This window comes from Ischnura elegans, chromosome 6, assembly GCF_921293095.1.
Source record: "Ischnura elegans chromosome 6, ioIscEleg1.1, whole genome shotgun sequence".
In the NCBI taxonomy this organism is placed as follows: domain Eukaryota; kingdom Metazoa; phylum Arthropoda; class Insecta; order Odonata; family Coenagrionidae; genus Ischnura; species Ischnura elegans.
Window position 1 is genome coordinate 29,801,959 of NC_060251.1, and position 27,933 is coordinate 29,829,891.

General features: G+C 38.6%; 1 protein-coding gene across 1 annotated transcript in view; it reads right to left on the reverse strand.

The window, feature by feature from the left end:
- The window catches only part of LOC124160247 (methanethiol oxidase), a 45,824-nt gene extending 18,264 nt beyond the window's left edge, over positions 1–27,560 (reverse strand). Inside the window, exons 1-6 of the mRNA XM_046536061.1 lie at positions 27,333–27,560; positions 26,993–27,159; positions 18,261–18,446; positions 11,217–11,382; positions 10,239–10,385; positions 1,395–1,560 (exon numbers count right to left, since the gene is read on the reverse strand). Of these exons, the coding sequence (XP_046392017.1) occupies positions 1,395–1,560; positions 10,239–10,385; positions 11,217–11,382; positions 18,261–18,446; positions 26,993–27,159; positions 27,333–27,351 (851 nt within the window). The 5' untranslated portion in view covers positions 27,352–27,560. The remainder of the gene's footprint in view (positions 1–1,394; positions 1,561–10,238; positions 10,386–11,216; positions 11,383–18,260; positions 18,447–26,992; positions 27,160–27,332) is intronic.
- Between the last annotated feature and the right edge of the window lie 373 nt (positions 27,561–27,933).

Here is a 27,933-nt window from a genome sequence, read left to right on the forward strand (position 1 = left end):
ATAAGAGAAAGACGATTCACATGAAAATATTGGAAAGAGGGATATTCACTAAAAAAATTATGAAACTCACTGAAATATGCGGTTGTTACAAGATTCCTATGCATACTAAAATTCCCTGACTTTTCATTGGAAAAAATTTCCATTCCTCTAGAAACATTTTTAACCCTGTATTCAATTTTTACAGAAAAAATTTATAAGTAAGAGTCAATAAAAACATAACTCTTCTGAATTATATAAAAAATATTTAAATTACTTCATTTTCCATTAAAAACTTAGAAAAACATTAACTTATAAAATCAATTTCAGTCAAATGAAAAAATTATTCTCTCAGGCAGCGAGCCAGCCCACTTTCGATTTGCACCTCAGGACAAAAATTTTCCCCGATGCCAGGGACAAGAATCCCAGATTTCTCTGGCCCATTTTTAATTCCCTGACTTTTCCCTAAAAACCCATACCTGTAAAAACCCTGAAATAGAATAGTCATTTTAACTAGAACAGGGGCCACTAAAATGAAGATAAGAAAAAAATCTTTAAAAATGTGAGCAATAAAATCCTTGAAAAATAAAATAAAAAAGTTCCGCAAGTAAGGATCAAACTCACCGACCTTACTTTAGTAGTCGACCACCATAACCACTGGGCCACGGCTGTCTCGGAGGAGGTGACAGGAAATACCATATATATAACGTAGATCCATTTTTTACGATTTTTAATGGCTTTTTTCTCGAAAAATTACGAGAGGTGCATCGTCTTGCTTTGAAATATTGAATTGCTAGCCATTATCTACCGAATCGGAAAATTTGAGTTCAATCGGCCACCCGAAGGTCATGTATTCCCCTTGTTAGAATGCTGTTATTCAAAAATTTTCCCTCTGGTTTTGCACCCACCCCGAATGAAATTCCTGCCTATCCCACTGATTTGAGTATCACTCAAAGGGTTCCTTTTAAGAGCTCAGCAATTCAACAAATGCCAATAAATTAATTGTAAATCAGATGCATACACAATAAATCAACTAAGCTATCATTTAAATGGCTAAAGTTTTCACTAACTTTTACATTTATCACACCACCCCATAAATACATATATGTATTATAAATGATCACAGTGACTACTCTAACAGTTATGATTTGGATGGTTTCATAAGTGTCAGGTTGAACAGGAGTCGATGGGTAAGGAGAGCGTTATCTATTTATTTAGCGTGAATTAATACGAGGAAATGTCAAAAAGCCTGTGTGTGAATGTCTTGGGATTGGGAATAAAATATTTATTACCACCCATCACTAACATCGTATTATTTATGCATATCAATGGAAGCATTTCCTTACTATACCAAGTTCCTTTAAGGTTTCCAACATGAGGATTAACAAAAGTAGGTTTAAAATTAAGAAAAAACTCACTGATATACAACTGCATTCAGAGCACAGCCAACAAAACCATAATCTTTCTTGGGATCATGAGCAAATCGAATTTCCAAAGGTGCTACCCCATCCTCTCCTAAATCGATTGTTTGCAGCAGCTCACGTCTTTTCCAAGACCAAATATTCAGGCTGCGGCCATAAACACCTAGAAAAGGTTAGTACATAAGTTGCATGCCATAAAAAATATTTTGCTGTATCCCATCTTTCATAAGGTAAATTGTGGCTCTAGCAACTAATTCAAAATGATAGGCATGGCTTAATCTTCATAAATTGAACTGCACCCAATTTATTGAGGCTCCATAACGAATTGAACATGACTAACACACAAATGCTTTACATTTTGGACAATTCTGTATGAAAATTTCTCAAGATCATAATTTATGTTGCCCTTTATTACTCTTTCCATTCGTGGGTTTTGAGTACCAACAGGCACAGGTATCTCTCCATTGACCAATAGGCAGATACAGTAGACTCTCGTTATTACGAAGTTCACGGGACCGAAAAAACAGAGGTTTGTAATAACGATGTTCATATGAACATTTCTTTTAGGAATCATCGAAAGAAAAAAAATAATTGGTCAAAATTTTTTGTGTCTTCCATCTCCCGCATTTATAATCTTAACAGTCAAGGGTATAATATCAACGGGATTAAATTATGCACAAGTACTTGATACACGAAGAAGATGCTTTGTGAGGCCTTGCTCGTTAGTTGATAAACCTGTACAGGGCATCGAGGAGAGTGGCTATACCACAGAATGCATCACTGCCACACAATATTGTGTTGACTCATGATTGTGACAAACCGATCTAGCTTGCAACATAGCCGGAGCCGAAAAAAATCGCTCTCCACGAGAAGAAAGAATGGGTGAAACGGTGAATAGTTCCTGACTTCCACACCGGAGTAAATGATGCTTTGTTCAGATTATGCCCTAAGTCCCAGTTCCTCTACGCCACTTAGGGCCGGTTTTATAATGTCTGGTTAAACCTCACGTTAAGTTGACGTGGAGATTACGGTAACGTGGAGTTTAACGAGAGGTTGTGTTTTATAAAGCAAATCCTACCGCCGGTTGGCTGATGGGAACTTTAACGAGAGGAAAGCGCAGCTACTGTAATTCTCATACCAACAATTGATCGCGAAAAGTGAAACAGACGAAAGTCAAAATTGAAAAAAATCGAGTTGGAGAGTGGTGAAAGAATTGTTTACGTTTGTTTTGAAGTGATGGTTAGCTTTGAAAACGAAGATGACGCCAATATTTTCGGTTTTAATCGTTGACGATCTTATGGTCAATCATCAGTGTGTCGTTAAAATAAAAATACTTGCCTCGATCTGTGAATATTTGGCAAGTATAAGTGTTAATTGTGTAAACCATAAATTACACGGAGATAATGAATTACTATTTGTTAATGGATTGAATCAAGGTGGAGTCCCTTTGCAAGAAATAGTGGTAGATTAACCTTGTTTGTGCTTATTATTCGAGAACGAAGATTCTCATTTGTATTGTGAAACCAATTGAAATGGTTTTCTATTGAGTACGCCACCAGAGCGATTTTAGGAACATTTTGAGGCTACAATTTAATCATAATGACGATAAATTTTAATCATACTTTTGCAGTAAGATATATCTTCTTAGCGTTAGTATGGCCCCTACGCTAATTTATTATCATCTCTGCGTTCCCTACGGAATTAGGAACGGCCTGCAAGTTGTGAATAATCAAAGCCTTTCCCGTTTTCAAAGTACTCACCATGGCCATAATTTAAATAACAGAATTTATAACCAACCACCGTCTAATAGAAAAATTCATCAGTGTTCATTAAAACGATAACGAGGCTTCTGTCACAATGATGTCATTGTTATGATCAATTCATGGTAATTCCTTGGATGATTTTTGTGTTTTTATAGAGCATTTTCAGTTTTATTAAAATGTTCACAATAAGGAGGTATATTCATCCATGTGCCACTCGTGTAACAGACACGAAAATATTTGAGCCATATAATTGTTAGCTAGCAGCAGATATTTCATAACTTTAAATTATCTCATCTTATTTATGACTATATATATATACTGTTGAGAAGCAATATGTTTCATGAAATCCATAATCTCTGGCATATAAATTTTCAATAAGGGACAGAACTAAGTTTAAATTTCTTCATTAGAGAGATCAAAACCTATTGCATGACACCAAGTAGCCCTTACCATTGAAGTATAAAGTTAAACATACTTCGATACTGGCTGTCAATACTGTATTTGATACTGTAATAGGGATGACTGTGAGTCTTTATGGTAATGCCATTGAGAATGTACTCATTGCCAACATAAAATTGAATGGATGTTCAGAAATCACTGATTATGAACATAACTTCACAGTCGACAATTAGAATTAGAGAAGAATGAATAAAGTTTGAATGACTTATGCATAACCCTACCACAGTTACTTTAAGGGCTCATGCCATCCAATTATTGAATAAATGTACACTTTGCAGCAAACCTTTCATACTTTACAAGTAGGCTGCATGTTGTTATGACAATATGCATCTGTAACAAAATATTGCAACTCTTTTTGGCTCATAGCTTAGGATGGGGGATCAATTCTTTATGTAAATACTATTTTTGCAAACCTTGTGTAAGAATAAGTTTTAAGTGCTAACGTTACGAACTTCATATCTAATCAACAGCAAAGGCTTGTGTTGTATTTAAGATTCAAGGGAAAGAGATGGGGTGCAAAGATATTAAAGTTTCTGGGTTCAATTTATAAAAAATCTGTCAAAAAACATATCTAATCAGAATGAAAGCATTAATTTTCAACTCTCAGTGTTGTTTATGAATACTATACTATATATGTGATAGATATTTTCTTTTATTCTCAGCCCACAAAATATGAAGCTTTCATTGAACATGTTTTAAATATTTAGCAGATTACTAAATTAGACAAAGACAGTAGTGGATCCAGGATAGGGACAAGGGGGTGGGCTAGGTGAGGTTAAAATTCCAGCTGTAGTGGGAGTCGGAAATAAACCACCATTCTATCTAGTGTAAAGTGGATACCCAAGGGGAGTAAATTGGATACCCTCCTTAGACCCCCCCCCCTCCATGGATCCGTCACGGTACAAAGATACAGTTATTTATACAGCATTTAAAGAATTAATTTGTATCAAATGCAAAGCATAAGGACTCCATCATGATGACTCCTTCATTGCAACTGTCTTTTGGGATATGAGTTTTCAATAGAATTATGTTGTTACATGTAGTCACAGTAAGTAATTTTTTTTACTACCTACTTCTGGGGTAATCCTTTTGAATGCTGTACCAAGCCATCTCTGAATGCACCACACTGACATCACTCACTTATAATTAATGTATGTGCTTCCACTATCATAAATGCAATAGTATGACTTCCTCACAGAATTTTACCGTACCATGTTCTATTTATGAAGTGATCATAGAAGCAATTTCCCTTACATCCACTCCACTTCCATAAATCTATTAAGAAAATTTGCCTATGTGACATGAACATAGACTGTTTCTCATTACATACGTTGCAGCTATGCATGTTAAAATATATCTTTAGTGATGCAGATCGCAGCGAGACAGATGAGACAGAGATAATCCTTGGAATAAATAAAAAGAGGAGAATTAAAGGGAAAATCACAGGACCAAAGTGCAAATAGAAGTCTGGTTAAGATATATGGAGTAAGGTTTGCTATGGAACTGGTATTTTTGACCCAGAAGGAGGATAAGAACGTATAGATACAGGAATGTATAGATAAGATTGACAGAGGAAAAGGAAGTAGGAAGTGCTAGACGAGATAAATGAGGCAAGGGAATTAATGCAGGAGATGAATGTGAAGTGTTCATCAAGCTTGAAATGCTGACAACAGGGATTAAGGTAAGGATTTTGAGTAACAAGCAAGGGCAGGGAGACAATGGTTCTGGAATAAATGGAATAACCATGTATGTTACTAAGAAATATGTCAACCTTAATGAGTAAATCACTTATAACAGTAAGGAATGGAATGAGATATCAAGTCATGCATGATTATAAGTGTTGATGATGTTATACCTAATCGATTTTTTGAACGTATGTACTCATTAGTGACAGTTCAATGGATGGAGCATGAAAGAATTAATAAAAGCTACGTATGGGATTGAAATCCCAAGAAACTAACGAGTGTACCAGATATGTGATGTAAATTGGCTGTTATAGGAATATGTCTTCACTTATCCTTTGAAGACTTATTAAACATATTAGTTAATTAAACGTCGACAAGTAGTAGTAAGGGTTAATATTTTAGGAAGAAACCATACCAAGGATCCCACTTAAGACTTTGATAGATTCATTAGTAAAATTAGACATTGCAATACTTCCACTGATTTTATTATAATAAAAATTAAAGAAAAATTATAATAAAAATCAGTGGAAATACTGCAATGTTTTATTTTACTAATATGAAGAACTTCCACCATATCTTGCTCAATATCATACAAGGTACTTTGAAAGAGCTTATCGATGAAAAAATTTCAGTGGTCACTGATAAGCATAGAAAATAATGAATGGAATGGTGGTGAATGCAGTCATTTCCTGTAAATTCATCCTCATGAGCAAATACATATGTACACAGACAACAGCTTTCCCCAATAGCAAGCAAGAGTAGCCCAGCTGGCTCAATATTGTAAGAAATACAACTGACTCTGATTGTTTCAAACATTCCCTTAGCAGACTATGCTTGAGAACCTCAATAAATATATTCCCTTAGCAGACAATGCTTAAGAACCTTAAAATAATATTTATTTGATTGATCTGGCTTTGATATCATATATTCCATATTTTCCATGAGTCTTCAGGTACAAGGGTCCAAATTCTCTTGAATTAAGGCTCAAATGTATGGAATAAAATTAAACTTTTTCAGGATAAGTATCGAATTGTTTATTTTCACCATATTAAAACACTCAAGCCTGAAATAAGATAAGTATTGGTAACCAAATTGGCACTCTTATATTTTAACATGAGATATCTAGATGGGCACCACTGATTCTATGGCTCTGAAGCTACTTTTGATGGCAGATGCACCACTGATTCTATAGCTCTGCAGCTACTTTCGATGGTAGATAATTTGCTAGGAGGTTTTAATAGTACATAACCTGTTTGGCTACGAACAGCACTTAGGAAATAAAGTCGCAATTTTTTCCGTTGAAGGCTACACATTAGAACGCTCAGAGAAGAGAAGACTTTTCTTGCTTAAGGTGCCTTTCCAAATCTTTTTCTATCAAAAGGATAAGAGGTCATTACTTTAGTCACAAAACGTACAATAATTAGTAAACTTCCACACTCCAAAGGCTTATTTGCCTCACAAATTCATTGATATATCATACCATCTTATGAGCAAATCAGTCATTCTTACTTTTTTACCCACACGAGCTGTATTGGTTGTATCAATTTGCCTTTCTCAGCTTCCAAAGAAAACTCAAACAGTATCTTGTATACATTACGTACGAAACGTGCTAAATACTTTCTTTTTCACGCAATATTTCACTTGCCTCACTTATTCCTATATATTTACCTCCAAGAAATACCAAGCCGTACACCAAATATTGTTAATGGACTTACCTACAATTTTTATAGTAGTACTTTGACATACATCCTTTGGAAAAGGAAATACGAAAATACTTTCACCTCATAACATATATCCTCAGAAGTAATTATGAATTCTATAGTGACATCACATGCTAGTAAATCAGAATGCAATCAGTAGATACGATCTTTTTCTCTCTTTCGATTGCCAAATACGAAACTTGGCTGTTCTTCTAATTCAAACTGTCTTTGTAAACACCGACACATTTTGAAATCGTTGATGAAGTCAGCAAAACCAGGTAATAACAGATTTCTATACCTACACTCCTGTTACACCTCCTTCCTTCCCTCCGATATGTAATTCTAGTATTTTTCATCAACTCACTTGGCTGGCACAAATCATAACAAACCCCTACGCCGGCACAAATATTGCATAACTTCAACATTTTCAGGGGTTTAGCACACGATCTCCGACTGCAGTCCATAGAATAGACAAAATTATTTATTGGATGGTGATTATTATCAAACTTGAGATGTTTGTAAGGATTTCGTAGCGAATACCGTAGAATAGTGGTCCGTTCCGGATATATCACCGGTCTTATGGAAATATTTCACTTATTACATTGCTATTGTGGTGCTAAAAATATTGAAAATTGATTGCTGATATCGTAGATACGGATAAAAACGGAGGATGCTGCGCTTGGTCGATTATTTCTTCCGTATATTATCGTAGGGTTCTTCAGCATTTCAAAACATCCGCCATTTTCAACAATTTAAACTTCACGTTAACTTTTTACCCGAGGGAAATCCATGGTTTAGCTTGACTACCACTTTAACGCTCAGATTTGGCTTAACCATCGATTATAAAACAGAATTCTGGGACTTAACCGACGCTTAGCTTAAACTCCAGTTTAACCAGACATTATAAAACCGGCCCATAGTGTCGCATCAGCAAACTCCGAAGGTGCCAATTTTGAAATTTCGAGTGCACTTGAATTTTTCGAATGTTCGTATCTCTGAAAGTTCGTAAATTCAATAAGCGTAGGAAGAGGACTAACTATACATCCAATTTACGAGCATTAATGAGTGGGTCACCATAATTCCACAGGAATGAAGCTTATTATATGATGTTGAGTGCATATTGAAGTACTTATCTACTACTGAAGTAAGAACCAAAATGACGCTCTCGAACATAGTGCAAAAAGAGAACTTAAACGTAGATCAACGATGATAACGTAGCGAAGTGTATATCCACCTAAATGCTGTTGCAATTTTGCAGAACTTCGTAATAAAGTTCATTTTGTAACCGCCGGGACCGGGACTGAAGTTTGTAATTTCGTAATAATGAAAATTTTGTGATAACGTTTCTTTTACTATAGATTGGATAGGCCTTTTCGTCGGGACCAACCAATTGCTTCGCAATAATGAGAACTTCGTAATAACTTTGTTCTTATCAGTGGCGCCGACTCCATGGGGCCTGAGCCCTCTCAAAATTCGTTATGAGAGTGAGGAAAAAATGTGTCAGACTTGTCTATTTTCCCCGGAGTGTCCAGATATCGAGATTCGAGTTATTAGGGTTCTAACGTTGATCATATGACTCTTCTAAAATGCTTAAAAAAACTTAAAACTCACTACTTATAAAATTTTCCAGGGCAAGATCCCCGGTTTGGGCCCCCCCAATATTTTTTGTAAGTCGGCACTCCTGGTTCTTATTAACGCGAGTCTACTGTACATATTTCCCCTAGTCTTCCCCCCCTTCAACTCAGTGGAATTTCTTCTAAAGCTGTAAATGATCAATAGAAGATGCATCTCCCAACTGTGATCAAAGTATCATTGAGTAAGACAATCTCAGATCAAATCCAGATAGAATAGTTTCCATATGGACAACCTTTCAGAGTAATGCTTGTACAATGCTTCTGTGTAAATAGATAATCTAAACTGCTTGTTAGCAGTAACTTGCAGTATACTAAATATTTACTGCAAGGCTGAATGGTGCAATGGTGGGAGGGGTGAGAGAATGGTTCTCATAAACATGTATGTATATAGTTCAAAAATTATGAAGCCAAAACTTGTTACATCTGCTTCCATATTAAGAACCCTCACCAAGCTGAATATTTACCCTTGAATCATCTGCTTACCTTTTCAACTACAATAAAATGCCTTGGAATTCACCTCTCAGATACACTTGACTGGTCATCACATGTTTCTGAACTGAATAAAAAACTTTCTGTGGGTCTTTTTATGATAAGAAAACTTGCACCTGTAGTGTCCAAAAACACACTCAAAGCTCTGTACTATGCCAAAGTACACTCTCATTTATCCTACGGCATTTTGTTTTGGGGAAATTCCTCTCTGTTGTCAAGAACCTTTTCTCTCCAGAAGAAAGCTGTTAAAGCTATCTATAGAGTCCCCATTCGCACACCAGGCAGACCACTTTTTGTAAATTCCAGCATCTTAACTCTCCCCTCAATCTATATCCTTACCTGTGCCATGTTTGTTCGAAATAATCCTCATCTTTTCCCTGTTAACGCCAACCTACACAATCACAACACATGCTCCAAAAACAACATACACACCCTCCAATACTCCTACAGAGTCTGTTTAAAAGGTCCATACCACTCCATTGCCACTGTGTACAATAAGATTCCTATCACCATCCGTTCCATTTCCTCATCAATCCAATTCAAAGCCAAACTGAAAAATATGCTAATTGAAAAGAGCTACTACAATCTAAATGAGTTTTTAACTGGTGTTGTGTAATAACCTATGACCTCAATCCCACTGATAGCTGTGTGTTTGTATAGCTCGTCTGTATCATATTTCATTATATGTTAGCATTTTATGCTGTATTAACTTGACGAAACTCATGGATGTATTATCCCAATGAAGTTAATAAATATTATTATTATTATTAGCCAGATGATATACTGGCCAACAGCTAGAAAGCTACAATACTATGAATTCCAAAAACAATGATGTAGTGTCTCCTCTTAAGTAGCAATTATATTATGGATAGGCTACATTCAGCTTGATTGAAGCTCACCCACTCATGTCATCAACCAGAAGGTCAGTTAGCATAGGCATTTAATGGTTCCTTAAAACGGAAAGAATGTACTCTCAATAATTTAAATTCACTAAGCAATGCCTACAATTCAGTGCTTAAAAATAGGTTTCATACTAGGCTAAATGAAACATATGGAGTGAGACAATTGACAAAATGCATACTACAAAATAAATTGCATTGCACCAACTTACTTTGGTCGTATGCATCCTTTGGATTAAATCCAGTCTTAAATATACGCGGTGATCCCCATTCAGATGACACAAGCACATCAAAGTATGGCTGGTACCAGAAGTCATACCCAAACTTGGCTGGTTTGCTCTTCTCAGACCTCCAACGACCTACATAAAAATAATAAATCTGAGAACTTCGCATTCACCGAATAAATCTGAGAACTTCGCATTCACCGAGGGTTAACAAGATATTCAACAAGAGAATCAGATGACAATAAATACGCAAAAACATATCACAGGAGAATTTGTTTCCCATAAACATTTACTTCAACCATTAGCCTGATAATTTACTGGCCAACAGCTAGAAGGCTATGGTATTGTGAGTTCCAAAAGCGATGATGTAGTGTTTCCATACATATTTAGTAGTAATTTTATGAATTGTTTGCATTCAATGGAAGCTCACTCACTCAAGTCATCAACCTGAAGGTTATTTGGCATAGGTTAGGATAGAGCTAGCCTCTGACTAAGTCACTGGCATTTGAGCACATTTAGGGAAGGGAGGCCAGATTACCAAGTGCTACCTTGCACTTCAAAGATTTTTGTTTGGGTTCTCCACAGGTTTCTCCAGAATTCAAACTTGAGACCATTCAGTCAGTAACCACGCACTCAACACACTGGATAACTTCACTCCTCCAAATAGAAGCAAGCAAACACAATCATACCTGATTTTCTAAATCTCTTCATTAAACTCGGCAAACAGTATTTCTGCATTTTTTTATTGGGACAGAAACTCTCTGCTTAACCCTGACTAATTAAGCAAGAATGCTTCCATGTGTCACCGCCAAAGCATCATAATAACCATCTGCATCCAATCTAATGTTCAAGAGCCACAATCACTCTTCTTCAATATCAACTCAAATCAACAAAAAATCCTTCAGGTTATCTGCATGCATGGACTATGGTACTTATCAATGTACATACAACTTATAGCCAAAATACCTTTGACTTCAAGAGTGTGAGCATCAATGAGGAAAAAATCCCCTTTGCCATCCTCATTCGGAGTGCCATCTCCCATGGTTGACAGCATAATTTCACCAGTTGGCAGGCAGTGTGAGGTGTGAGGAGTTGACATACCCCAAGCGTGCATTTCAGATGGCTCAATCACCTGAAATTGTTTCCAAACACAATTAGCCGACAAAAAAATGATAATGCCTCTCCCAATAAAAATGGTGACTTCAGAATTTACCATGAAGAAATATTGGATATTCATGACGAATTAAAACTTTTGAAGTCTCTGATGTCCTGCAATCTTTTTTTAGGTACACCCCCCCTTCCCTGATGACAAGTAGCGAGCCAAGTTTACAGATAGTCCATCATTTTTCATGGTGTCACTTAGCTTGGTGACTGATTGACCCACTAGCCGGCACACTTAACTTCCAGTCATACTACAAATGTTTCCATTGACACACCAAGTTTTATGTCTTTTAAATATCAGTTTAATATACCAATCGACGGTTTTGTATCCACTGCTGGAAAATTCCTCAGGGTATATACTGTAATGATCTGCCTCATTACACTTTATACTTCCCCACCTGACCTTTTTTCCCCCTTCCCCAACTTCCCTCCCCAGACTATCTATCCAACCCCCTTTGAACTTATTCCCTGAAGAAGGGTGAAACAGTATGACTGAGGATGAGTAAGGCATATGGTGTTTGACTGTCAAGGTCGACGAAGTGAGCAAAAATAAAAATAAAACATTGAAGGGACATGCTGGGTTACACCAATGATGAAAAACCCCCTCTCAGAGTAGGCACTGCAAGGTTTCCAGGCTGTTCTTTGCATCGATTCATCTTCGAGATGACAGTTTTGCCGGTGCTGCAGAAGGCATCTTCGGGTTTGAGGTGTCGGATACAAGTTTTTTCCTCTCTTATATAGGCCTTGGTTTTGGCCAAATGGGTCCTGGTTAGGGATGAAAGGATCCAGGATTTCTTTCGGACCTAGATCCGGATCGAATCCTTGATTTTCGGAGCCAGATCTTTGGACATTTTCGGATCCTAATGCATTTTTAATTGTCTGCTATAAAACGAAGTAATTACTCAAGTTTCTTCCGGCTACATACAAGCAAAGGAATGCTATTTAGATTTACATACACATTTTTATATTTTTACTGATTAAAAATCATTTTTATAGCTTTCAAATTATTTTTTAACACTAGAACCGCAGACGGGACTTTTATGTCCCATCGCCCTTTCCAAATGTTTTCCATTCATGTACTATCGGTTAGATCCTTTTGAAATGTATTGACCACTACTCATTTTTTATGCTCTTTCGAATGGTCATATCGAACATTTTGTACGATGTTTGGTTCGCGAGAAAAACGATGATTTACCTAGAAGCGCGGGCGTTTGGACGTTTTTGTCCCATATGGGGAAAACATACAATTTCATTTTTTTTGTACACTTATTTTGTATTTAGCATAATAACAGTTTATTACGAAGGGGATCGATGCACAGATACCGTTATTCTGCCAGTTAGAAGCGCAGAAGGGAATTTATTTATTTATTTATTTATTTAAGTAAATTTCACATACAGCTGTGACGCCAATTTACAGTGAAACTTTTAACAATGACATACATAAATTAGACACAATACAATAACAATATAAAAACAAACAAAGAATTAACCAGTAGGGAAGTATAACATTCAATTAGCAGACATATGGGTCAAAGCTTGTGCGGTGAATTTTTTGCGTGACAGGTAAAAAGGATCTATGGAAGGAGGGAGCGAATTTAGAAGGGAGGAGAGGCGATATAAAGGTGAGCGCTTGGTCAGGGAGATTCTGGGAATAGGAAGGTGGAGTAGGGAGAGCGAGCGGGTGGAACGAGTCGGTATTCTAAAATTCAACTGAGAGAGGAGTTCAGGGCAGTCTAAAGTCGAGTTCAATATGCTGTGTAGAAAGTTGAAGTCCGTTTTAAGTCTGAGATTCTGAAGATTAGACAAGGAAAGAGAAGACAATACAGCATCAGAGGACATATTGCGTAAGTGAGGGATTCTATGCCTAACTATTTTGGCAAAGAAGTGGGGGATGCAATCGAGGGATTTTAGGTTAGTCGGGGCTGACATGGACCAAATTGGAGAGCAATACAAAACTATGGGAAGGACAATCGTTGAGAAATAGGAGTGAAGTGCAATGGGATCCTTAATTTCCGTGAAGCGGTAAAGAAGGCCTAAAAGAGACATGGCTTTCTTTTTTACAGTCTGAATGTGGTCGGAGTAGTTTAGTTTGGGGTCGATTATAACGCCCAAATCTTTCATCGTCGTAACTCTGGTCAAGGGAGATGAATTTATGGTGTAGTTGAAAGTGATGGGCTGTGTTTTTAACGCAATAGTCATGATGCTGCATTTTTTAGGGTTGAGCTTTAATTTCCAAGTGTCACACCACAGGGAAGCTTTATTTAGGGCAATTTGGAGATCTCTGCAGTCAGAGGTGTTTTTTATCTCCTTGTAGATCTTGCAATCGTCCGCATATAAAAGAGTTAGTGTTTGGGAGGACAGAAGGTGGGACGGAAGATCATTAATATATAAATTGAAAAGATAAGGTCCTAGGACACTGCCCTGAGGAACTCCTGACGTCACAGGAGACCAAGAAGAAGATCCACCAGCGAGTATTACACGCTGGGTTCTGTGGGAAAGAAAGCTTGTGAGAAGGCTAAGGAACTTACCATGTATGCCAAATTGCTGGTTTAGTTTATGAAGGAGGAGTTGATGATGGAGTGTGTCGAAAGCTTTGGAGAAGTCAAGGAAGATGGTATCGAGTTGACGAGAGTTGTCTATTGCAGTGACGGCTTGGTGCTGGAAGACAGCAAGATTTGTTAGGCATGATCTCCCAGGGAGGAAACCATGCTGCTGGGGGATAAAAAGGGAGAGGTGAAGTAGAAAATCCAATTGAGAATTATGCGCTCACAGACGGAAGAAAGTATTGGAAGCAAAGATATGGGGCGATAGTTTGTGACGTCAGCTTTGCTTCCCGCTTTGAGTATCGGGATAACGTTGGCGCATTTCCATTGAGGAGGGAAGGTTCCTAATGAAAAGCAGCGATTAAACAAAAGGGTTAGAGGTTGTGCAAGGGAAGAGGCGCAGTTGCGAATGAGTTTAGGGCTGAGACCATCAGGACCGGGTGAGCGGTGAAGGGGTATTTTACAAAGGAATTTATAAACTTCCCTGGAATCTGTCTGAACGGATGATAGGGAATCGCTAGACAGCGGTTGGAGGGACTGAGGAGGGGTTACATTGTGGAATGAAGTAGGCTGTACACAATCGGAAAAGAATTTGAGAAAGAGATTAGGTCTCTCTGAGCCCAAGGCATTTGTGGCATTGTAGGAGACTGCTTCAGGAATCTGCGGACGGCTACGGCGTTGATTGATAAAGGTCCAGAATTTTTTGGGACTGGAAGATATGTTTGAAGAAACAGAGCGCGCGTAATTTTCTTAGTCTCGCCGTATAAGAAATTTGGAGTATCGGCGGAGGTCAACAAAACAACGGCGAGTTTCCGCATTTTGGACGGCCTTGTGGAGGTACCAAGCGCGATTTTTGTTCCCGAGAATGTGAATGGTGTCCGGTTTAAACCATTGGGGGAACTTTTTTGTCTTCGGTTTTACTACAGGAACAAAATCTTTTACAACGGCCTCGAGGACACCGTGGAGAAAGTCCACTCCTTCTTCGGGGGACAAAGAGGATAATAAACCCCAAGGCATAAGGTCTAGGGCGCGGTTGACGTCCTCCCAATGAACCTTCGACCACGACGGAAAGGGTTTTGGAGAGGAGGGGGGAGCTCCACGGGGTTTCCACGGGCCACGGAAAAGGAAATGAGCATCAATGGATTCATGGTCCGACTCGAAAATATTTCGGCCGGGGATGACTGCCTCGGGCGCCGTGGTTGAGAGCAAGTAGTCCAGGGTTGCCGTATTGCGGGTGCTCTGAAGACAATGTTGGGGGAGTTGGAGAGCATTGGTAAAATGTTCAATGAAATATCTATCATGGGGATTGAGTGGATGGCCGTTCGAGGGAGATTCCCAGCGAATGGATAGATTGAAGTCACCAACTAGAATCACAGGGCACTGGTATATAGCTCGAAACACTGATTCAAGACAGTTTTCTAAAACACTTATGTCACTTGCGGGGGGACGGTAAAAACACCCAATGAGTATTTTGGTAGCCTTGGCGGCTTTCGCACGAGGTAGCGATAACTCACTCCACAGAATTTCACAATCAGTTTCTAAGTCTTTTCTTCGTTTGGATGGGAGCACAGAATTGATGGCGAGTAGAACTCCGCCTCCTCTCGAATGCCGATCTCTGCGATAGATAGAATGAGATCTCGAGAAAAATAGCTCATCGTCATGGACAGATGGAGTCAGCCATGTCTCTGAGAGAGCAATTATGTCGAAGGGGGAGAGCTCATGATCGTGGGAATTGCAAACGGATAATTTGTTTTTGATACTTCGCACATTTTGATAGTATATGCTTAGGGAAGAGCTGGAAGGGCCGGGGTTTACACTCACATCACCAGAGAGGATCACTAGAAGCAGGAGGATGAGTCCGTTTCCAGGGTACGGCGTCGAGGTTGCGGCGGAGAGGCCAGGGGTTCGCCGGGACCTTGGCGACGAGGTGATGGGGTACTGCAGGGAGGCCGCTGACAAACCACACGACGCGAAGCCAGAAAATATAAATTTTCTGTAACTGAAGCTGGTGACGGGAACCGGAACCACTTTTGATTGGGGCGATTCACTACGAAAATTATCACTCGCATGGGTGCGCAAAACCACTGGAAAAGGTAAACTTAACCCAAAAAGATATAAAAACACGAGAGAGAAAGAAACGCGTGTCTTCCCTCTGGCGGCCATCTTGCCACCGGGAATAATCTGTGCACTGCGCCTCACGCAGTGCCAGCCACATCACCTCTGCCCAGCGCATCTGCAGGTCTGAGCTTGCTGTCAACAACACTTTTCTGTCAAAATATGTTTACTGTATTCCTAGTTATACTAAATAATACGTTTTGAACATTACCTAAACACGTGTTTTATTCATACAAACCACAAAAAAAACCGTCAATTATACTTCAACATGACAGGATCAACGAATTTTGTCAACGGGACAAAAAAGTCCCATGCCACTGTTTTGGTGGGGTTGGAAAGTTCAGCGGTTCTAGTGTTAAAATGATAAAATCTGTACACCCCCAGGATGTAAACTGTTACACTTGCGTATGGAAATTAAAATGGGTTTCAAAGTCAAAGACAAAGATGTTACATCTTGCTATTTTGTGATGTCGTTGCCTTCAAAGCGAAGCCGGGTGACCTATGTGATATATACAGTTGGTGTTTCCAGGCCGTATCTTCTTGTATGACGGTACTGATGCCATGCCTGCTTCTTTGAAAACTATGCTGCTTGGACAACATTGAATACTGGTGTATTCTCGTTGTAACTAAAAAAACTTTGCTTCAATAAAGTTGAGCTTAAAAACCTAAATATGCTAGCAATATGGTGCATTTTGTATCATTCTTTTTTTAATCTTAAGCACATCATCCAATTGCCGAAAACTATCGAGACATCTTCAGGTCCATTAAGTTACCAACCTAGCATTTGTTCTTACGAAACAGAGTATTTAAGCAGGTGAGATGAAAAAGGTCAGTTGGTGAGATGGGGTACAGATGAAACACGCTTCCATTGTTCTCGTGTAACTTGATATTTTCCTTCGAAGATGATTATAACTATACACTGTGTGGTCTCGGAAAGGAAAAAAAAATATCAGAGGCATGTGGTGATGGCGGACCGAGGTGGTTTTTTTAAATCTGTGACATTGTTACTTTTGACGTGGCTATAATCCTATGGCATTGAGATTCTTGGGATGTTTGTTCAATCTCTTGGTAAGAGTCACACTATGTGCCTGTTGTATTTTGCCCTAAAATTTTCCCCTCCTGAAATTCTGTTGCATAATCCCTATGAGAGATATTAAACAAAATGGGTCATGAGTAAGATAAGCATCGCAGCACAAAAGCACGTGAGAAGGTTGGATCGGAACTCTTTCCACTCCCTCGTATTGGATGCCGCATTCACTGAAGCAAAAATTTAAAATTTTGGATTCAGAACTGATGCCTTCAGCGAATATGGATCCGAAGTATCCAATGAAGGGCAATATCCACAGATATTTGGATCCGAAGTATCCGATCTGACCACCCCTAGTCCTGATTGGTCAGTTTGTGGAAGAGTCTCTTCCAAGCATTGGAGAGTAAATATCTGTTCTCCCCGTTGAAATTAGATGTTTTGGCTATTTCGGTTCCTTCAGGTATGAGTCGGAGATAATAATGCTTCTCTCCAGTAACAAATCTAGCATTTTTGAAGTCCACAATGGGAAGGACCAACACCACAACGCAGGTTGCAGGGAGAGAGCAAACAAAATGAGCTGAAGGAAAGCAGATACTTGAGGGCCAGCTTGGCTTCACAAAGGGAGATCCAGAGGCTTGCTAGGAGATCCATGCCAATAACTGCTACCAGATTATGTTAAGTGCAAAAATGAACTGAAGAATTTCATAGAAGATTTGAAGGATTTACCCCTAACTTAGTTAAATTATCCATGACTATATATTTCTGTTTATGAATATATGTATTTAGATAACACATAAATTAGGTTCAGTCATTACTTTGAATGGATTAAATATATATTTCTACATGAAAAAGGCAGCCAGTGTTTGAATTGGAATGTCTTATCTATGATTTACTACATGCATGTGATGTCAATGAATGATTGTGTACAAAGTAAGATCAATAAGGTAACCAGTAGGAGTAGTAAAGTAGTTAACAATGAATTCAAATGATCAAATCCTATTGGATTCACCAGCCATGCATGATCTTTACAAAAGCCAAGGGTTATATTATATTATGGAACTTAAAATTTAATGCATTCCATCAGATTTAACTTTACAAGTTCAGATTTTGAATCATTGCACATTTCACAAGTTGAAATAATATTTTTTAACTGATTATAGTTACCTTGCAAATTTCTGGTGCTTTGGGGTTTTTGGACATGTCCACAATATACACACGATCACTAAGAAGACAAGGTAAAATCATCTTGTCCCTTGTTTTTCCTTCATCATCATTGCAACTGCTGCATACATTCCATCCACTATGATGTACCTCATCCCCAGGATGGGTCATATATGTGCGGTGAATAACCTGAAAATGTAAATAAGACAGTATAACAAAGATTAGACAGCTATAATTTTCATTATCATCACTGGCCAACAATCCTAAGATTAATTTGGTCTCTCTCACTTGATTCTCTTATCAGCTAGTTTTTCACATCTAAGTACATATTCTTCTCTTTCACATCCTTCTTTACCTGTTCCATTTATTTTATTAAAGGTCTTCTTTTAATATTCTGGTCATCTACTTGTCCTTCACTCACCTCCTCCATTTTATGTATCCCTATTACAATGCTAGTCTCAATTTCCTCCTTTGGCTGCATATTGATGCCTTAGATTTATTGTGCTTATTTTACGCTGACATCTACATATTACCCTACTTATATTAAACAGAATCTTCTTCAAATCCTTCTCTGTCTCTGGTACAACAGCTATTTCATCAGCAAATCTTAGCATGCTAATTATTTCTCCATGGATATTCACTCCCGAGGATTTTCCTTTGATTATAATTTTAAGCCAACAATTAAAACGCTCTAGTGAACAAACAAGGCTTTCAGAATTGCTTTCTGAATACATAATTCGTGCTTCAGGAGTCAGGATTTGTATATATAAAAATTCAGGAATTTTAAGCCATAATGGCTGATTATAGACTATTGGGGGTTGCATTGAAATTGTGGAGGGGTCTTTGATTTATTTGACCAAATGACAGCCATTAAAAATCCCACCTTCTTGTTACCAATGCATTTCCCAACTGGAAGAAATATGTAGATGCAGTTGACACAGAGAGAACAGAGTTGTAGGTATTTCCTCAAACGTAACAACAAAAGATTCTCCAGCATGTTTTACACGAGGCACATAACTTTAAAGCCTTTTTGCATTTTAGCCTGGGGTCTATCCCCTATGGCTGTTCGTATTTTTAAATTACAGAAATGGGCAGTCAGAATCATCTGCAAAGCTAGGAAACGAGACAGCTGTCGCAATCTTTTCAAAATGTTACAAATCCTTCCCCTACCTTGTATTTATATTTATTGTGCTGTGATGCTTATAAGAAATCACCATTCTCACTTGACACTTCTAAAGAATCTTGATATTCATAATCATAACACGAGAAGCAGAGACAATTATGCTGTGAGACAACATAACCTTTGTATTTTTAATACTGGTCCTGTCACCATGAGTTGCAGGATTTATAATAACCTATCTGCCTCATTAAAAGATGAAAAGGTGAAAGGAAATTTCTCCTCTAAATTAAAGATGTACCTTTTAAACAATACCTTTTATTCTATTGAGGAATTCCTCATTTCTTAATTGTTTTGTTGTAACTGTGTAACATTCTTTTATGTATTGTTCATTCAGAATCTCTTGTGTAAATGTTTATCTTTTTTGACGGGTCCTTTATATGTTTTTGCATATCTTTTGGCACCAATAAATTTATTATTATTATTATTAGCCTTTACAATAATTTTAAAATTATTGCATGCTCACTTGAGAGGAAGATGCTGCTAGAAGATATGAAGTTTCTTGCTGGCTTCATGAAATTTCATACACAAGTTCTACTTTGTACAGTTCTTGTAAAGAAGTCTTCAAGGGTAGAGAGAATTATTTCCACCTGCATTTACAATCTCAAGTTATTCCTAAAATCTTAAATGGATGAATTGATACTATGGCATTAATTTTAAGTACCTAATACGACTCAATAAAAGGTTTATCAGAATCTTAATGTCCTAATCTGTGCATTACAAAGCCAGTTTCACTTAATTTAAGGGTACTGGAGTACTCACGGATGGTACTGCGTTTTGGCACAAAAGAACCGAAGTGCCAACAGAATACTGGTTGTGTTCACTTTCTATGAAGGCATCATCATCTGCGATTGCCACTGTGACCTCAGTGCATTACCAACTGCCACGCTTTTACTCGTGGTAACTAACTTGCCCCACCTAACTTCCATCGTCCTTTATGGTTACTTAGCACAGTGGCAGAAAAAATTAACGCACAGCTCATTGGTGTCTGGAGGCAGCCAGTTCAGGAACTACTTGTCTTCCAAGTTTTTGCTCACGTAATTCTCTCATACAACAGCAAATTTTAAAAGATATATGCCCCTTATACTGGGGAAATAATGATATCCGTCGCATTATGGCATTGTGCAAAAGATCCAGCTATGAATTCTTTCCCATATTCTCTGAAGTATGCTTTGCCCAGGTCTCACCTAGAATGGAATTTACTCTCATCGTGACATCTGTGAACACAGCTGACATATTGAGCATTGAGACTGACTTAGAACACATTCATTCCGGTGGTGTAGTGGGTAAAGTTTCATACTATGAATCAGAGGTTCCACGGATCAAGTCTCAGTGATGGATGAATTGATGCAGCACAAGCACTGTGGAAATTTTACTGATCTAAAAACTTCACAAAACCTATCACAAGGTCCAGAGGATGTTGCATGGCAACTGAATTCTTGAGCGCTTATTTATTTGTTGAAATTCAACTCCTATCTTGCACAACCATTTGTGCAGTCGACTGTGGAGTTCATTTTGACTACCTTTTCCACATCAACCAGTCCTACTTCAAGGCTGCTAGCATTAGCTGCATTTGCGATGTGTCACGGGCTACTATTCCTTCCTTATTTTAAGGAAAAATTCCTTCAAACCTCTGCAGGGCTGAGTGAAGGCATATTATGGAGCAGCCCAAATTCAGTAGTTTTCAGTAAGTAAATTTTGAGTTTCTGCATATGTATTTCATCAAAAACATTGAGCAAATGATTGAGCTATCAGAATGTTGGGCTTGCCCTTAAATTTTTATACAAAATGTGCACCATGCATACATTTTTAAAATATTTCATCATTGTCATTGAACAAATATTATTTCGAAGTCTAAGAAATATTTGACTGTTGGCGTTTTCTGCTGTTTATTTAGTACTATTTTATACTTTCAGTTTTTAATGACTTTTAACTCTCAACATAGGTTTAGGAATAAAATAGACCTCATTTATGTGTGGGATTTTTGCATCAAAAATGTGGTTAAAAACAGTTATGTTAATTTGCATGCTAATTATATTATAAAGTCCACAAGTCTGGTATAGATTTTTGTCATCATATCTCAAGTAAAAATTTTTCCCTTGAAACAGAACTGATTCTGGCTTGAAATTCCACTGAATGTGAGAAAACTGCCTTGAAACAACCTTGTAACTGCACTTCACTGCCTTGTCCTCAACAAGAAAAAGAGTACTCAACTGAAACTCTGATGCCATTCTCCCTTGCAAGTCAATTGCATTTGAACTGCCACTCCCTTGCTGCATGTGTGCTCCATTGACACTGAACTGGACAGTTGGCTCAGGCCAGGCCAACTTTATGACTCCACTGCATCTCTCTTACCGAATGTCTTTACTGCCCTGCCTACAGAGCTGCTGCAGCATTTGGGTATCCCCTATCCCTCATGAATTTGAACTGCTTCTCCCTTGCTACACATGTGCTACCCAGTGTAAGTTTTGCCAACATACGAAATCCATCTACCGGACATGTACGGGACCTATGTTGTTAGCAGTAATGCATTTTTTTAAATTTAGCTATTGGCACACAGATATCTTTTCCCGCGAATCAAGCTGTTGGTTGCCATTATTTCTATCAAGTTGCTAGGAGCCGAAGACAAGCAGTGAGCATGGGTGTAGGCGTGAAAAGATTGATGACATTAATATTTACCAGATACTTTGACGGCTGTTAACCGCAAGTATAAATCGAAATGAAGGTGAAGGGGAGAATGAGGTTGGTGGAGGTGACTGCAGTCACAGTAACTAGAGGTAAGCATTTTAACTACTCTGATGGCATGTTTATTAATTCCTTCCATGTTTAGCTATGTGAATGTTGACATTGAAACCGTGTTTTAATCCAGGCAGGGTGAAGGATTTCGAGGACCTTTTTCAGGGGTCATGCAGCCACCACCGAATTCTTCTTTGAATGCCGGAATGCCGAAATTCAGGAAACTACTGTGAAGAATGGAGATCTGCTTGTAAGCTTTGACATCGTGTCTCTTTTTACCAACGTACCTATTAACGACTCCATCAAGATCGTGGAAAAGCTCATCGATAACGGATTACCCAAAGATTTTCCCAGGCTTGTGGAGCATTGTCTTCGAAATTCATTCTTTTTGTGGAATGGCCGTTACTACGAACAGAGTGATGGCGCTGCTATGGGATCTCCACAGTCCCCTGTGATCGCCAACCTGTTTATGGAGGAATTTGAGAATTCAGTGCTGACTTCTTACAAAAAGAAACCTACCCTCTGGATCCGATACGTGGACGACACATTTGTCATCTGGCCACATGGAGAGCAAGAATTGGAGAATTTTCTACGACACCTCAACAACCAACATGATTCAATCAAGTTCACCATGGAAGTGGAAAAGGACGGCTGCCTACCCTTTCTTGACGTACTGGTGACGAAGAAACTTAATGGAAAACTCGGCCATGGAGTCTACCGTAAGGCGACACATACGGACCGATACCTGCACGCCTCCTCACACCACCACCCTACTCAGAAGGCAGCTCTAATCTCGACATTAGTGCACAGAGCATACTCCATCTCTGACCAACTTTCACTTCCCGCCGAAAAACGACATTTGGTGACGGCCCTGGCCAGCAATGGATATCACAGTGATATGGTCCTTAAAAGGACCGCAAAGATAGAAAGAAAACTCAAGAATAAGACACCAAGTCCAAAAATGGAGAAACCCAAGGCAGCTGGTTATGCGACAATCCCCTATGTGGCTGGCACCAGTGAAAAAATCGCGAGACTCCTCAAAAAATTCGATGTAACAACACGCTTCAACTGTGTTAAGAAGACTGGAGAACTTCTTCGACTCCTAAGGACCGTATCTCTTCTCACGCCTACGAGGGAGTTTATGAAATTGAATGCAGTTGCGGTATGTCATACATCGGACAGACTAAGAGAGCTGTAAAGTGCCGCATTCAAGAACATAGAAGAGCGGTGAAAAACAAACAATTTCATCTGTCGGCTGTGGCCGAGCACACTCTCAGTGAACCTGGACACGACATCAACTGGGAAGAAACAAAAGTTATCGCCAGAGAATCCCGATATTTTCCAAGGATCATCCGAGAGGCGATTGAAATATCCAAACATCCTCATAATTTCAATCGAGAGGATAGCTACGCACTCCACAGCACATGGAAGAGACTCTTCGCCCCATACCCCCACGCTATTGGCCGCAAGGCGACCAATCAGGGCGAACCTACACCACTGGGCTGCCTATATAACGGCGGCCAAAACACGGCATAATTACTTCGACCTGAAGACGCCTGCTGGAATGCAGGAGAAACTGTTGTCACCAACGCAACCACGACGCGGTGAAACCCGGAAAATGCAGCCTACAGTAAGGGTGGAAAGAGTTCCGATTTTCTCTTCGAATGCACCGTCGCATGAGATTGTCCTACTAACCAACCGTTTTGTTTGAAAGCTCTCGCAGAGGTTAACTAGCAGAATTTCAGCCATGGAAAATAAAAAAGGCAAAATACGATTAGCACATCATGTGACTCTTCCCAAGAGATTGAACAATCATCGGGGGAATCTCACTGTTGTATGATAATAACCACGTCAAAAGTAACTACGTCACAGATTTCAGAAAACCACCCTCGGCCATCTATCAGCCTGTGCCTGTTTTTTTTTTTTTTTTCCAAAATCACACAGACCATAAATCATTGTCTTTCTACGGAAAATATCAAATTACACGAGAACAATTGAAGCGTGTTTCATCCCTACCTCGTCTCACCAACTGACCTTTTTTGGCCTACCTGCTTCAATTCTCAGTTTCTAGACGGCAAATGCTAGGTGAGTGACTTTCTGAGCCCGAAGATGTCTCGATAGCTTTGACAATCAGATGACATGCACGAGATTTAAAAAAGAATTAGACAAAACGTGATGCATTCCTGACGATATATGTTTATTTTTCAGCTCTAATTGATTGCCAATAAGTTTTCTGTTTACAATTAGACTATACTAATGTGCAACATTGTCCAAACAGCAAAATTTTCAAAGAAACAAGTGCAGCATTAACCCCTCAAACAAGTAGAGAGGGATTGGAAATGCCAACTGCATATATCACGTAGCTCACTCGGCTTTGCTTCGAAGGCAAGGACGTCACTGAAGCAAGATCTGACTTTATCGTCCTTCACTCCCTCATTTGTAGCCTCGTTGCTTGAAATACGGAGGGAGTGCACTCCTTCCCCTCCACCTCTGCTTTACGTGCTTCTGCTGCCCACCCCTTCCTCATGCTGAGCGGTCGAGCAACCCGTCGCACGTGATGTTAACGCTGTTTTAAATACCGTTCATTGTGTTGCTGATTGCGTAGCCGCAATTTAATTTAATGATATACTGATAAAAATGTCTTTCATTGTGTAGAAACATTTCTATTGAGATAAGGAGAACCAATGTATGCCATGTGAGCGCACTGTGGTGAGAAATTATCACAAGGGAGTGCTAAATCCACCTCACCATACTGAAGCATTTTCGGGTGAAACACAAGTCTGTATGCAATGAGAAAGTGAAGAAATTCGGGAAATGTGCGTGAGGAAAATCTGAATTCAGTCGACGGCAATGGGGTGGCCAGGAATTTCATTGGGGGGTCCAAAACCAGGGGGGAAAATTTTTAAATAACAGGGTACAAAGGAGAGGGTTTCAAACTAATTTTAACACCTTCCTTAATGGGAAAAAAAACTCCATTTTTCAAAGAAATCTCTTGTAAATTCATGATTTTTCAATACTTCGTTTCCTTTTATGAAGGAAAGTAATTGTGTTTTTATATTTCGGGGGGCCCGGACCTCCCCCGGACTTTCCCCTCTCGCTATGCCACTGGTTAGTGGTTTATCTGAAGATTTTTCCTATTTTCATTTCCAAACCCAAGCGTAACAGTTTAGGTCCTGAACATGTTAAGATGTTTTTAAAAAACAACTTGAAAGCCTTTAAAAATGATTTTTAATTTATAAAAATATTAAAATGTTTATGAAAATCTAAATTGCATTCCTTTGATTGTATGTGCCCAGAATAAACTTGAATAATTACTTTGTTTAATAGCAGGAATTTGAAAATGCATTTGGACCCAAAAATATTGATCCGAAAGATCCGGCTCCAAAAGCTCCGAAAATCAAGGATCCGATCTGAATCTGCAAAAAATCCTGGATCCGTCCATTCCAAGTTGCTTGCAATCACCTGTCTACCCTTTATCTTTTATCATGCATGCAAAATTGTGGGAGAAACCTGTTACGTGATCATCCACTGTTGGCTAGGTTGAGCAAGTTGTTAATTTATGGTGTTTCATGTGATTTGATTTGAGAATTTCAATGGATTGGGCAGGGGAATTGTATTCAGCCAAACAAGGGAGTTTCAGCTCAGAAGGCAAGCAAGTTTCAGTCTAGCATGCAAAGAGAGTTTCAGTCTAGCTAGTAGCCAAGGGAGTTTCATTGGAGAAGCTGGAGCACTTAATTGCAGCTGCTACTGTACTGCCATCCCTCTTCCAAACTCCACTGATTTTGTTTCAATTTCAATGCAGTTTCAGCACAGAAGCAAGGCAGTGAGTTTCAAGGTTGTTTCAGCCCATTTTCAGTTAAGTTTCAAGGGAGAAAATTTTACCCGAGAGGTTCAAAAGACATTAGTCACAAACCAAAATGTAGAATATATTAAATGAGTTGCTCACCACCTTTACCTATCAATAAAAATACTTTATTCTTGCGATTACATGAAGGACCATTAATTGTGACATCTTTATTTTCTGATTAGCTATTACTTCTTATATCGGAATTAATTTCTTACCCAGCCACAAAAATGGTTAAATCCCACATACGTATAACCAAAAAATAAAAATTTCCCCAACCTAATGTTTCTAGTCTCCATTGTTCATGAATCGAGTTTTAAAACAGACTTTTGGAGCTTCATCATTATAATGCTCGCCACATGACAGAAAATTTCTGACCCGGCTACGAATATGTCCCTTCCAACTTGGTGAATTTTCGACTCATAACATAGAATCGGTGAATTGTAGACTGCCCATACATTGGCAAAATGATGCCAATGAGGGGCCGATGTGCCAATCTGAAGCCAATATTCATTACTACTTGGATAGAGACTTGGGAGGATGCAATCTTGGCATACACTTCTCGAGCAATCATGAATAGAATCCCTAAGAGAGACTCAGAGAAAAGTACTTTAGAACTGCACTATATTCGCGATCCATAGGAAACGATAAAATACGAAACATAGATTACCAAATGGATAACTACAAAAATTCGTCTTTCACCAGGACAAAAAAATGGACTTCCATAGATATTATTCAATTAAATGCTAGGTTAAATCTCTCACGGCACGCTAAAACACACATAAAAGGCAAAATCCACGCGCAAGGGCAACCAGGGAATATACATATGTGTGTACGGTTTACCTTAACCGTATAAGGTTTCATCGAGATCTACATGCATATATAAAGTGACTTACGGTGTCTAAAATATACATCAATCACATGCCCACAGTTTTATCGAAATTGACATATGAAATAAGAAGTGGTCATTTTACAAACCTGGCAGTAAGTTGGGCTGTCCTCGTCAATATCAACAGTGGCCAGATAATCACCCTTCCTCCGACCTTCAGGATCAGGCTGAATGCAGGGTATGTATAGAAGCTTCTCTCGAGGTCCCTTCATTGCAGCTATAGGACTTGGAAACCCTGGTCCTCCGTGGCAGCATGCTTGCATCGACAAAGAGATCGAATCATAAATAAAAGACAGCATAATCCAACATTCCAGCTAAAGCTCATAATTTCAACATCACAAAACGACAGAATGCTGCCCATTTCTTTGAATGCACAAAACAGAAATTATCATTCTTAAGCAGTTATTACAGTACAGTTTTCAGGAATACCTTTTCCGGCTGGAGCCATTTCGACGATAAAATGTTTTTGGATAGTTACTCAGACGGCGATAAAATGACTAACTCCACGACTTATGTAAGCATCAGACTGCGTTACAGCACCACGATTATCGCATGCGTAAAAAATATAAAAAAACAGCGTTTGATCACGACTGATTAACAATTTTCTCATTCCACTTGAAACTTGGGCCTCCCCGTCTGCTCGGTCCGCCACCGGTAATACTGGTAATACCAACATACAAACAACGAATCGTGATGGATTTATGCCGGATCGTGAATTGATGATTAAATGACTGATGTTTACTCTTGATACTTAAATACATTTATAAATTTAAGTAAGTAGTATAATTACAACTCCTACACGAAATTTAAGCAGAAATCCAGAAAATAAATTGGTGAAAAATTTACTGCGAATGATGAATCTTAAGGCGGTTTTTTCAACTTTAGAATTGACACCGCAGAAATTAAAAATAATAGTCTAGAGAAATGTTGCAAATAATTTCACAGATATGGAAACATTAAAATTATTTTTACTTTTCTAATTACCTAATTGTAAAATTACTCTCAACTATTCATTAAAAATTAATAAAAT